Source organism: Brachyistius frenatus, unplaced genomic scaffold (genome assembly GCF_029030835.1).
Source record: "Brachyistius frenatus isolate BFR_SWC_R1_liver_20210118 unplaced genomic scaffold, ASM2903083v1 Contig_93, whole genome shotgun sequence".
In the NCBI taxonomy this organism is placed as follows: domain Eukaryota; kingdom Metazoa; phylum Chordata; class Actinopteri; family Embiotocidae; genus Brachyistius; species Brachyistius frenatus.
In genome coordinates this window covers 659,046-672,331 of record NW_027210692.1, presented here as the reverse complement: position 1 = coordinate 672,331, position 13,286 = coordinate 659,046, and the positions used below count along the sequence as shown (strand labels likewise).

Genomic DNA, 13,286 nt, shown 5'->3' with positions numbered 1-13,286 from the left:
CGACAGGAGTGTGTTACGCAGAGTTCGGCGTGCGCGTGCCTAAGACCACAGGTTCGGCCTACACATACAGCTACGTGACGGTGGGCGAGTGCGTGGCTTTTTTCATCGGCTGGAACTTAATCCTGGAGTATCTGATCGGCACGGCGGCAGGGGCATCGGCTCTCAGCAGCATGGCTGACTCCCTAGCCAATCACAGCATCAGCAATTTTATGATCTCCCACATCGGAACGCTCAACGGCCTCGGTAAGTGGAACGCGGATGTGGGCTTATGAGCTACAGTCGATTTTACTGACAAAAATCTTTTTTTTTTTTTTTTTTTTTTTTTTTGGGGGGGGGGGGCTGCTTCTACTTTTCTACTCAAACACTGGATAGAAAATATTGCACAGATGTCCCATAAATTATATGATCATGTAACAGTTTGCATTGCTTTTGGAAAAATAACTCATAAAAACAAGTATTTGTTTTAGTAGTTTCATCTGTGTAGCCCTGCAAGACTAAAGTTACACACGTGACAAAAACTGGCCTGCCTCATGATTTATGGTTTAATATACTGATGTTGTTGTAGGCCACTATTTACCACTCACACTCTAAAAACATAAATATGCTCTATATCTCTCAGTTTCTAAGGTGAAGGGTCGTACAGTGTGGTAGTTTTAGTCTTTATGTGTTATGGACTCCATGTGAGCATTAAGAGTGTTTTCTGTGCTTTATTTTATCAAACAAAAACATAAGGTGAATATTTCCCCGCAGTGATTCTGTAATAACTTCATGATGGTTCCAAAATGCATCGGATTGTTTTTAGCTATTGAAAGCTGTTTTAGAATCTTGAGAAGCCAGATCACATGATGAGACTGCTCCACTGGTGCATCATCATTCTGGAGCTGTGACATCATAATGGAAGCCTGATTCTAAACAGAGAAAACTATAGTTACCTTCAAGTTCCTGAAGTGACAAGTCCCTCCGTCTTTGGTGAAAACGAACAGTCAAGTATCGTAATATACAAGTATATCTACGTCTGCTGTCTATCCGCAAGAACTCTGAAACTACACAACAGTTTCAAGTACAACTCCTGTCGACACCGCCTCTCCTAAATCTTCATTCCGCCAACATCAGCAGAAGATTTAACTCACCTAACCGGGTAAGATTTTCTTATTTGAGCAGGACACTTTTTTTTTTAACAAACCCCTTTTGTTTAGTATTTCTTAATATTTCAGCTAAAGCTTCAACAAACAATTTTTTTATTAATTAAATAATGTGTCACAACTTTAATCACATGCTGTCATTAAGACTCTAACCCCAAACAAACTCAAATTAATATCTTAATTTATAAGCACGTTAAGGAATACGTCTGTTTTTTTTGGTGGTTTTTTTAAATAAAATATGAAAGAATTAGAGTTAAGGAGCTTCAAGCAATTCTATCCTGAGAAAACCCGTTTTAACTGTAACATTTCTTCCTGTAAATTGGGGCGGCACGGTGGTGCAGTGGTTAGCACTGTCGCCTCACAGCAAAAAGGTTCTGGGTTCGAATCCGGTCCTGGGCTTTTCTGTGCGGAGTTTGCATGTTCTCCCTGTGCTTGCGTGGGTTCTCTCCGGGTTCTCCGGCTTCCTCCCATCATCCAAAAACATGCACCTCAGGTCAGGTTACCTGGCGCCGCGGTCGTGGCAGCCTGCTGCAGCATCTCCCCCCTGAGAGCCCCCCTGCTGTAGTGAAGAAATTTCCCCTCGGGGATTAATAAAGTGTATAAAATCAAATCAAATAACAATGAAGTGCTGGCAGCACAGATGCCAGCACATTAATCATTTTGATGAACTCCAATATCTGTTTAGCCCTGAATTTTCACAAAATTCTGTATTGTAGTGTAATTTAAGACATTAACATTGTTTAAGGCCTCTGTACTGTTGTTTCAAATGGACAAGCCCACAATGCATTACAAACTACAGTGCAAAGCTGTATTACATAAATACAGCAGATATAGTTAAGACCATAATTATTCATACACATGTCAAGTTTTCATGTCTAATGAATTTTTATTTGACCAGTAGGTTTTATCATCTGTAAATGACTTAAACAAGTGACAAAACATTGGAAGGCATTTTGCCAGAGATGTTAATAATAAATAATAACTATTTTCATGTTGTTGTTTTTTTTAAATATACTTTTTACTAAGATAGCAATGTCTAAAATTCTCAGCATTCTCATCAACTATAAATTGAGAACAGCTCATGCAGTAGTTTTCTCGCCCATGACTAATCCATGTCAAGTCACTAGTCCAAACAGCCACACTGGTTGCAAAGTGTATCTGCTTTACTTTCTGGACATGATATTTTTCATAGAAATGTAAAAAAAAATACATAAAATACGAAAATAGTTCATGTTTTAATTGATATCTCGACCTCAATGTCTTAACATCCTGTTTCATTTGGTTATGCCATTTCCAGCCAGAAGTAAAGTATTGGTCAAATTCACTAGACAGTGAAAAGTAGAAAATTGGCTGTTTATTAACAAGATTTGTTTCCAGTGTTTTTCTGTGTCCATTGTTCCAATTATAACGGTATGTTTCTTTCTGTGCACTTTGCTGCTGCTTTTTGTGGCCCAATACAGTTCATCCCACCTGCAATGATGAAGCAGAACTCCAGCCAGCTGCCTCAAGATAAACTTGTGCAGTCACTAAGACACTCGCTCCACTCCACCATCACAAAGATGAAGTCTTTCAAGGAGGAGAACGCTTCCCTTAAAGAGGGGAACTGTTCTCTGAATTGGGAGAACGAATCTTTAAAAAAGCAAATTGCATCTCTGAAGGAAGAGAACAGAAATCTGTACAGGGAGAAGTTATACCTAAAGAACAAGATCTCGTCACTCAAAAAGGAGACCGTTATGAAGGAGAACACATTGCAAGAGAAGAAAATCGCATCTCTCAAGTGGGAGATTTGTCTCTGAGAAGATGCCCACAGGCAGGAGGTGAGCCGGCTCCAAAAAAGAGCTCGAGCAAAAAGATGAGCTCCACAAGAGAGAAATCAAAAAACGTCAAGCTCGTACTAAAGCTCATGTGGGGACCCTGGACCTCCTCACAAAGACAGAAAAGGAACTGAAGAAGTGTAAAGAACAACAGAAGAGCACTTCGGATGCTAAAGAAGCAAACCTCAGCGAGGAGTTGGCTCGCAGAGATGAAGGATGGAGGAGCACCCTACAAGAATTGGAGAAGGAGAAGGACCTGCTCTGTGAAAAACTCTGAAAAAGAGGAAGAGTGCAGGAAGATGACAAGCGAGGCAGACGAGGAGATCAAACTCCTTCACTCCAAGAATAACCATCTTCAGGTACACTGGTTATTTTACTTCACAGCGATGGCTGTTTGGATCGTAACGGCTTGTTTCAGACCTCCTCACAGTTTAACAGGATATAACGTATTCTGTCTTTTTCTCTGCAGCTTGCTTTGAACATGAAAGAGCTGGAGAAGAGAAAGACAGCGGAAGAGGAAAATGGCAAGCAAAGAACGGAAGAGAAAGAACAGATTGAAAATGACGGGAGCAAAGACATTGGGGAGGTGCAGAAGGATACTGAGAAAAAAGAGACAAAGAAGAAGAACAGGAGACGTTGCTGGTTTCTGCTCTGCGGGCCAGCTCCAGCAGAGCATCCTTCCCCCTGAAACCCCCAACCTCCATCCCCATCCACTGTCCTACCTTAACCCCTCCTCCCTTCACCGTTTACCTCCACCCATTACCTCCCCTCCCTCTCCCCCTCCACCCGACTCCTTTGCCCTCCCTCCCCCTCTCCACCCGACTCCTTTACCCACATACTTGTAAATATATTGTGCGTTTGTTTAATACAGTTCAATTGAATCAAGTTACATTGTTTTTGCATTTCTAAATAAGTAAAAAAAAATATATATAATAATTAGTCATTGTTTTTTGAGGAACAATCACATATCACTTGTTTTAGACTTCATTTTAAATAGAAGTGGAAGAGACTGACTCATGGAAAACCTCTCTACAAAAGCAGAGTAAAAGATAATCTAATAAATGGTTCTAAAATGCAAAAACAAAAGCAACTCTATGGAACAAAAGAAAAGGAACGCAGTGGCTTCTCTGAATGTATTTTTCATATAAAAGACACAAAAGGTGACACAAAGTGGTTGCAGGGCAGTAACTGCCACAAATGATCTCACAACTGGTATACACCTGAAATGATCCGTGCTATTTTGTCAAACAGATGTACTTACACACTGATATTTCAGTAGTCATTATCTGTTGATGTCATACCAAACCAGTCCTTTTATTTTAACTACACTTTGCTGCTCTGATGCTTACCGTTTGTATTTTGACTCAAGTTAGATTTTTCATGCACAACTTTTAACTGTACAATCTCGGGTCCCTGACAACACACCCACCGAGTTTGAAGCAGAGTGGACAAACGGTTGTGAAGATAATCGAGGGACAAACAAACATACATACAGTGATTACTGAAAATAAGTGCGTTGCATCACTAGAGTTCAGTGATACAGTTGCTGCAGTGTGGCACATGTTACACAATAGAAAAACACTTTCTGGAAATAGCTTTTGCTATTTCAAAATGTTTGTTTTTGCTAGAGATATAATGTTATTGCATGCACAGTTTTTTAAGTGTATTTTTTGGCATCTTCCGCCTTTGCTAGATAGAGACAGTGAAAGACAAGCTGGCAATAGGGAGGAAAGCAGCGGGGCACCGGTAGGGTTTTTAAAATCCACACCTTATCAGCTGCAGTCATAAAACTGTCAAGCAAGGTTTCATGTCGAGATCCTCTGATAAATTTCTTTCCCTTTTTCCTCCTTACTCCCCGAAAGAACATCACATCAGTTCAACTCTTGAAGCTTTAGTTGTAGAAGGCAAATACTTCCTGCTGTAGTGGTTTAAACACACATTATCCTGGGTTGAACCACAGTTATGCAAATCTGTTGACCCAAAAAAGGGAATTTAATAAACCCTGTCTTTGCTGATATTCAGTATTTTTGTACTGAATATCGTTAGTCCCTTAGCGTCATGACTTAGAGAAAGAAGCACAGTGTTATATCTACCACAGAAAATCTGTTTTTCATCAGTCTTTCAAATTGGCCCTTCTCTATCTCAATCACACCAAATCCTAATAAAAATACTGATGGTGAAAAGCCAAGACCATTTGGGAGATCATCCAAACCACAGCAGATTTTTTTTTTATTATTTTGATTCCAGGAAACATTCAAACAGCATTTTTTTTTTGGAAGTCATGCCATTATCCAAAGTAGCAGCAACCGTCGCATCTTCAATTTCTAACCACAAAAACACAAACCATAAATTTTCCAGCCCGCTAACCTGAACCACGAGGAAGCTCCCTGCTAATCTGGTGTAATACTATAGCTCATGTGTGCCAGCTGCGTGTCTATCTGGGTGACACTGCCCCGTCAGTGACTTCCTGTTGGCCACTGACAGCGTGTCAGTGTGTGTGTGGTCACATGACAAGCAGCGTGGCCAGCTGCTCCACATCCTCATGGAAAGTTAAGAGTTTCCCTTTCCTGCTGGAAAACGCCCCTGGGAACAAGTGGAATTTAGCTCAAAAAATATTTCGGTCGTTTCCAAACATACATGAGCTGGGTTCTTGTGGATCATGTGCTTCGTTCAGTTAGAATCAATTGTAATTAATGAGAAACTATTTTGCTGTGCTGAGTGACGAGGTGGAGTGTATCTTTCTTATGAATCCAATATAATACTTCATGATGTATGACAGCTTACCTGACAAATATAGTGTTGTTGGTGTGCCAAATATAAATCTGTTTCCATTGCTAAGAGTTATAGAAATTTAGAGAGTTCTGTTTGTAGGTGGTCTGATAATCAGTCTTAAGATACCAAACACTAAAATTATTCCTTTGTCCACAATGTATTGTTTACTCTTAATTCTTTTGCACTGTGCTGGTGACAGTGAAAGTACTACCATTGTTTTAAATGAATTTTTTAATAGTCTACACTAATGTTGAAATGATGACTAATTAATAAATGGTCCACTTGAACTTCAACGTTTTTGGAAAAAAAAAATCATCTCTGTCTTAAACAACTACATGTGTTTGGGCATGTGTGTTTCCTCTCCAGGTAAAGGAGAGCAGTCGTACCCAGACATGCTGGCGCTGCTGATTGCACTGCTGGTGACGGTGATCGTGGCTTTGGGGGTGAAGAACTCGGTGGGCTTCAACAACGTGCTGAACGTCATCAACCTCATCGTGTGGGTGTTCATGATGATCGCCGGGCTCTTCTTTGTCAATGGAGAGAACTGGGACGAAGGGAGATTCCTGCCCTTTGGCTGGTCAGGGGTACGCACACGCTCTCTCACACACACACACACACACACACACACACACACACACACACACACACACACACACACACACACACACACACACACACACACACACACACACACACACACACACACACACACACATAAACAAGACAGTTTGTATCTTATAACGCCATATTTTTGTGACCTTTAGATAAGCCATCATTTCTCTCTCCTCCTCCCTGCTGCAGGTGATGCAGGGTGCAGCCACCTGCTTCTATGCCTTCATTGGATTTGACATCATCGCCACAACAGGGGAAGAGGCCAAGAGTCCCAACACCTCCATCCCCTACGCCATCACCGCCTCACTCATCACCTGCCTCACTGCCTACGTCTCCGTAAGTTACCTCAGACACTATAAACGTATTGTATATAGATTTATCCCTCTCTAAGAATGTGTGGGCGTTAAGAAGTGGGCTGGGAACAAAATAGAATTAAAAAAAAAAAAAGCTTATTCTTGTCACTCAAACTATCACTGTTCGAACCAGACATTTTTGTCATAGTCAATTATAATTTTTTTGGCATGCACAGTCAAGCATTGAGGTGGGATAATGAATTAGCTGTGTGACTCAATGTCTGAAAATTCAATTTCTGTTTCACAAATAAACATGATCACATCAACTGTGGGAAGACAGTAGGCTATAATCACAGAACAGATTTCTATTCCATACACCTACGTAGCTATTTCAATATTTTGAAGAACAAGTGGCAAAAGCAGTGCCATTTCATCTATGATTTCAGTCCATGTTTTGTTTACTTTGTCCGCTTTATTTTGTGACACGATCTTTACTTTCAGCTAAAAATGTAAACACCTATGTCTGCTGGTTTATTTCTCATTCTTCGCCTTCACACCCTCGGCGATGGCTTTCAGTCCTTGTCTCCTTACCTGTGAATCCCAGCTAGAAGTGTCGCCCCAAATGTTGGAAAGCTTCTAAAAAAAGATGGAAAGATCGAGTGTGATGATGCTCCTCCTGCACACCAACTGTGTGGGTGTGTATCTCACCTCTGATGTTTATGTATTCAGCTCACACAGCCTTCCAACTTGCCTAATGTGTGCTGGATGGTTGTTGCTAGGGGTGCTGTGTCACTGCAGCCTATCAGAAATAGGCAATTTTTCAGCATCTCCTCGGGCAAAGATTGCATCAATTTCAAAACTTCACTACTTCTTTTTTGTAAATCCCTGTCTCTCTCTCAAAGTCTCTCTCTGTCTCCCAGTTGCATCTATTTCTCCACATCACCTCTGCTGTGCTCCAAAATATATTTTGTCAGCCTCTGTTAGGCTCCATGTTTCTTTGATCTATCTGTCTGGTATAACTTCTCTGCTCCCACGCGGATCATCTAGCTGCTGCAGTTCAATCTTCAGTCATTAAACACATTCCATGACACGTTTATTTTCTGGCGACACCTAAATTAGGATTCGTAAAAATACACATTTTCCTTCAGTGGTCCCACTGACTGTTTTTCCTGAGCATTTCCCTCACAGTTATGCTCTTAAATTGAAGGTCAGTGAATATTTATGTAGAGCCAGAAAGGAAGTGAATTATGTTGAAAGATGATTTTGGGGAACCCTCAGTCGTGAAGGAGGAGTCACATGAATGTGCAAACTGAAAACTAGCTGTCAGCTTGCTGAAATGGGCGATGTATGATGCAGTTTGGGATCAGCTTTGCTCTCTCAAACGAATATGTTTACAAGGATTTATTGTAGGATTCCCTCTAGATTAGCTCTTGACTGGTTCAGCCGCACTGTCAAGCAGCCTGTGCCTAGATTGGATGAAGGGTTAAAGGGCAGAGGGTTACTAAGCAGAGATACTGATCTCTGTATCTTCGTTTCTGTGAGGGGCTAGTCTTTTTATTTTTTATCATTCCTCTCTTTCTGTAATCTGTTTGTGCAAATCCGTCTCTTTGCAGCACAGCATTTGTGACAGATGGCCCTGCATGATTTGACACATCAGATGCACAGATAAAAAAAAAAAACGTACACACGCACACAATAAAAGAGAAGCATGACGAATGAACATTTTGCTTGCGATGCTATGTGCACTGCGAGGATGTTCATAGCATCTGTCAAATTATTCTGATGAAGTCATAAGAAAAATCTCACCACAAAGTTTATTCAGTAGCTCTTCTGGAGCTTTTGGCCACATGACATGATCTTCGTCATCTTTTTTCTCATTGAGTTTTTTGTTGTTGTTTTCCTGTGAAAACAGGTGTCTGCTACAGTTTTTATTATACTATATTTCTACACATAATGGCAACAACATTTTTTTTTTATTATTTAACCTGGTAACATTGATAGTAGAGTTCCTCTATTTCATTAAATTTCCAGATGAAATCTGACTCTTTTTTTTTTCCAAAGATGGAGTTTATAACTGAATAATCTTCTTAATAACCAATTCTGTGTTTGTGGGTTCCATCCAGGTTTCTGTGATACTGACACTGATGGTACCGTACAATGAGATTGACACAGACGCCCCGCTGATGGAGATGTTCGCCGTGCACGGCTGCATGTTCGCAAAGTACATTGTGGCAGTGGGATCTATAGCCGGACTGACTGTGTCCCTCCTGGGCTCCCTGTTTCCCTTGCCCAGGGTCATCTACGCCATGGCAGGGGACGGCCTGCTGTTTAAGTCAGTTCACACAGTACTTTGGTGTTTGTTTATTTTTCATATCAGTGTAAATGAGGGAGGCATTTTAGTCGCAGTCTGCTCATCTTTCTGTGTGTGTACAGGTTCCTGGCCAACGTGTCTTCCTACACAGAGACCCCCGCTGTAGCCTGCGTGGTGTCGGGCTTCCTGGCTGCCCTGTTGTCCCTCCTTGTCAGCCTCAGAGACCTCATAGAGATGATGTCCATAGGAACCCTGCTCGCCTATACCCTGGTGAGTGTAATGAAGGTGGAAACATAGATACACTGTACACCACAGGGGTGCCTGCTTGATGCAGGTGACTCACTATATTATCTCCCAGTATGACAGATTTATTCTCAGTGTTTTATAACCTGGTGGAGGGCTATCTATTGTCCACCTGCTATTTTTTATTTATGAAACAAGTGACGCTGTGTTTTCCTGCTTAGTTTCTGTCTCAAGTGGCACTTATACTATGTAAAGGATTGTGATTATTTTTTTCTTTTAAATGGTTGGACCGTCAGAGTTGTTGAAAAAGGTTAGGCTCTTTGAAGGAGCTCTCAAGGATTGCACACGGAAATGGATTTTTCCCGGGAAAACTAATCCCTCCAATACACGATTTATGCAGAATTAAGACATAGCTGGAAATGTATGTAAACAGCAACTCTTAGCAGCATCTATAATAACAGCAGCTCAGAACTACATTTAAATATTACTGGATGTTCTAGTCAGCTTGTTAATCAGTCAATCAAATGCCCAGTCATAACCAACACAGTGCCCCATATGCTCAGTTCATACATTAGAAGTTAAGAAAAAGCAAACTGTGAAACTTGCATATGTTATTTGCTAAAGAACAAAACGTTTGAAATAATTCTTCTTGTGGCACATGACAAACTGTTTTTGTTGATAGGGCAGTCAAGTCTTTCTGATTTTATATAAACCAGTTCCCTCTCCTCCTCTCCAGGTGAGCCTCTGTGTGCTCCTGCTGCGTTATCAACCTGAGGGCGACATCCACGGCTTCGTGAACTTCCTCTCCGAGGAGCAGAACAACAAGATGAAGGAGGGCGTCCTGGCCGAGTGCGAGAAAGACGTCTGCTCACCAACCAGCGAGGGCGAAGAGTACGGCGGTCCACCCACGAACACCTGCGGAGCCAAGAACCTGCCTTCGCTGGGTGACAACGAGATGCTGATCGGAAAACCGGATAAGACCGCGTACAACGCCAGCCACCCCAACTACGGTACGGTGGATATGACCACGGGCATTGAAGCAGAGGAGTCGGAGGGCGGGATGTCCCGGCGGTTGAAGAAACTGATCGGACCACGCTACTATACCCTGAGAATCCGACTGGGCCTCCCGGGAAAGATGGACAGGCCAACTCCAGCCACAGGGAAAACTGTCACTGTGTGTGTGCTGCTGCTCTTCATCTTCATCTTCGCTTTCTGCTCCTTTATAATTTTTGGTGAGAAAAAGTACACAACCTCTTTCATGTTTACAGTATGACGTAAACATACATTAATTATTTTTATTTTTTTACTTTTCCCTCAGGAGCAAGCAGTATCGGGGAGGGTCGTTGGTGGGCCTTGCTGCTATTAATCGTCTTCATCCTCATCCTTGCCCTTTTGGTCATCATCATCCTCCAGCAGCCAGAGAACCCAAAACGGCTGCCCTACATGGCGCCCTGTGTGCCCTTCGTACCTGCTTCAGCCATGCTGGTCAATATCTACCTCATGCTCAAACTGTCTGCCATCACCTGGATACGGTTTTCAATCTGGTGCTTCGTGGGTAAGTGACCACTTTCCTGAATGATTTTACGTTTTTGTTTTCTTTGTTGTCATTTTGAAGGCAGGAAGCCATTTCTGCCATCCTGGACAGATGGGAACTGACCATGTTTTGATATTAAACAATGTCTCAGCTCAATTGATCTCAAACAATGGAGTGATTCATTTCATTTCTCTTGAAAATGGGCAGTAAACTTGGGTGTGGGTCTCGTATACTTGCTGGTTTTTTTTTAGTTTTTTTTGTAGAAGAACAGGAAAGGCTCATATTTCTTTTATTTCCTGCTTCAGTTGTATCAGTCCTGTTCATCTGTATTTGTCTTGTATTTGAAGTCTTGCTTCTCCTTTTTTTTTTTTTTTTTTTTTTTTCACTGCTCATATAAAGACAGAATCATGCAGACTGGTGCCCAGCAGATCTGATTTTGTTTGTACCCACATACTAGTGGACATTTGTAATTTATTTTACTGTGTGTAGGATTGCTGACTCACTCAGAGTGGGATGAATTGTTTTTAAGTTGATGGAGAGTTTACTAGTGATTAGAAATTTGCATTTCAGCTCCTAAAATTGTGCCACAAGCTCTAAAATGCTGTGTCTGCTTGTTTTTTCCCGTGTGTGTACATATTGTTGCACAAACTGACTCAGCAGCTTTGTGCTACTCTTATTGGTGTGGTTTCTTGTTGTCGTAATTTCAATACAATAAACTTCCTGAATCTAGAATATATTGACAAGTTTTCATGTCTCTTCAGGGGTGCTCATCTACTTCGGTTATGGCATGTGGAACAGCAAGCTCGAGATCACGGCCAGAGAGAACGAGGTGCATGCCTCCACCTACCAGCGCTATGACCAAGGCGTGGACGAAGGCTTCTGCGGCTTCGACGACGACTTCTACCCTCCCACCACTGAGCCCTGGAAGGAAGGGCAGACCTCGGCCCCCGTGGCGAAACCCGAAAGCGACGGGACGCCCTCGAAAAGCGGTGCCAAAACCGTCGCCAATCACGGCCTCGCTGAGGAGGACCCGATGGATTTCTGAAGGGACTGACTCTGTGTTACCCTGAATGTACTGCCTTGTCTGCTGCCCGGGGGAAAGGGAGGGGAACAGTATGTGAGTGCATGGATGTTTGCGCGCGTGTGTGTGTGTGTGTGTGTGTGTGTGTGTGTGTGTGTGTGTGTGTGTGTGTGTGTGTGTGTGTGTGCGCGCGCGCATGCATGCGTGCATGCATGCATGTCAGCGTGTGTGTATTTGTTTGTGTGTCTCACCCTTGGGCTAGATTGTTTCTTGGAAGCGGAACAGCTTTTCTGTCACCTTACTTCACCGCGCTCCTACACAAATGTGGACGTCAAGGTCATGAGTGTCTTGACACATTCACTTGTTATTCACTCACTGGAGTCCACATCCCACACACAGACAGGCCAGATAAAAAAAAAAAACGTCCGGACGTAGCAAAAGATAAAATAAAAATGTGGATCACTGCGGTTTGAAATGTAGGACATTGTGTTGAGCAATTCTTTTTTTTTTTAACTGTTTATATCCAAGAATTACAGGAGTGGAGAGGGTGATGAAATGTGATAGATGACCTCTCTTCCTGTTTCAACACAGACAGACAGGAAAGTTAGATGACAGCATGCTGAGTCCAAATGACTTCCGAAGGCCAGGTCTGACTTTCTCTGCTCACTGTATTTCCAATGGAGAGAAAAAATGTCGACACATGCACTTAAAAAACACATACACAAAAACACAAAACGGCTTTATGTTTCACCTAACATCTAGCCCAAGGGACTCAGAAGTGGATTTGGAAAAGGGTGTTGATGTTTTCTGTCACAAATAGTACTTGGACTTTGCTTGCAATAGTGCCTTCATCTGCTGTATGTGAGTTTCTGATTATGTCTGTTTTCTACTTTAATTTTGCCTGTGTTTGTGTGTTTGTGTGAGTGTGTGAGTGAGAGAGAGAGAGAGGATGTACTGTATGCACACGAACTCCACCTTTCCATTGATTGTCATGGATGTGTGTGTGTATGAAATGTGTTTTATTCTGTATGTGTAGGTATTTTTGTTCCTCCCACTGCCCCAGCATGAAGCTCAAAACCAATTCACCTGCAACAAAGCATATCATTGTGCAAAGGATCCCATGCTCATCAGTTTACCTAAGAAAAAAAGAGGAGAGAATAGACTGTGTACCAGAAAGAAAAGGAGAACAGGTTGAATCCTAACTCACAACCTGCAGGATTTATTGTGATAAATGTCATATCTTCTCTTCAGTCATTTCTGTGTGCTTGTCTCTCTGTCGTTGAGATTCCTGCCAGGGCTGGGAAGGAATTAACTTTCGGTTCATTCAATTCGGAAAATAGATTTACTTCCTAGTTTGTATCTTTTCTCCCAGTGGAGAAAACACAATTAGGGATATAAAATGTTTTCTTTTTGCTGATTATAGGGTGGACTTCATGTTGAACCATGTTTTTCAACCACTCTCCGGACACCAATACTTGTCATGCAGTCCCTAACTGACAAGTAATGAGTTGCAAACTATTTTTCAGACTTACTTTTACTGAGTG

The 13,286-nt window shown here is 41.9% G+C and overlaps 1 protein-coding gene and 1 long non-coding RNA gene across 5 annotated transcripts in view; both read left to right on the top strand.

Annotated features, from left to right (window-relative positions):
• The window catches only part of slc7a14a (solute carrier family 7 member 14a), a 55,782-nt gene extending 43,452 nt beyond the window's left edge, over positions 1 to 12,330 (top strand). For all 4 annotated transcript variants that reach the window (XM_069710676.1, XM_069710675.1, XM_069710677.1 and 1 more), the window contains exons 3-10: positions 7 to 243; positions 6,095 to 6,312; positions 6,530 to 6,676; positions 8,757 to 8,965; positions 9,067 to 9,214; positions 9,924 to 10,419; positions 10,506 to 10,742; positions 11,483 to 12,330. In XM_069710676.1, coding sequence (XP_069566777.1) covers positions 7 to 243; positions 6,095 to 6,312; positions 6,530 to 6,676; positions 8,757 to 8,965; positions 9,067 to 9,214; positions 9,924 to 10,419; positions 10,506 to 10,742; positions 11,483 to 11,766 — 1,976 coding nt within the window. In that variant the 3' untranslated portion in view covers positions 11,767 to 12,330. The remainder of the gene's footprint in view (positions 1 to 6; positions 244 to 6,094; positions 6,313 to 6,529; positions 6,677 to 8,756; positions 8,966 to 9,066; positions 9,215 to 9,923; positions 10,420 to 10,505; positions 10,743 to 11,482) is intronic.
• Positions 887 to 4,423, top strand: LOC138627991 (uncharacterized). Its single transcript, XR_011311433.1, has 3 exons — positions 887 to 1,138; positions 2,603 to 3,315; positions 3,426 to 4,423. It is a non-coding gene; the product is annotated as an uncharacterized lncRNA (long non-coding RNA).
• Positions 12,331 to 13,286: the final 956 nt, after the last annotated feature.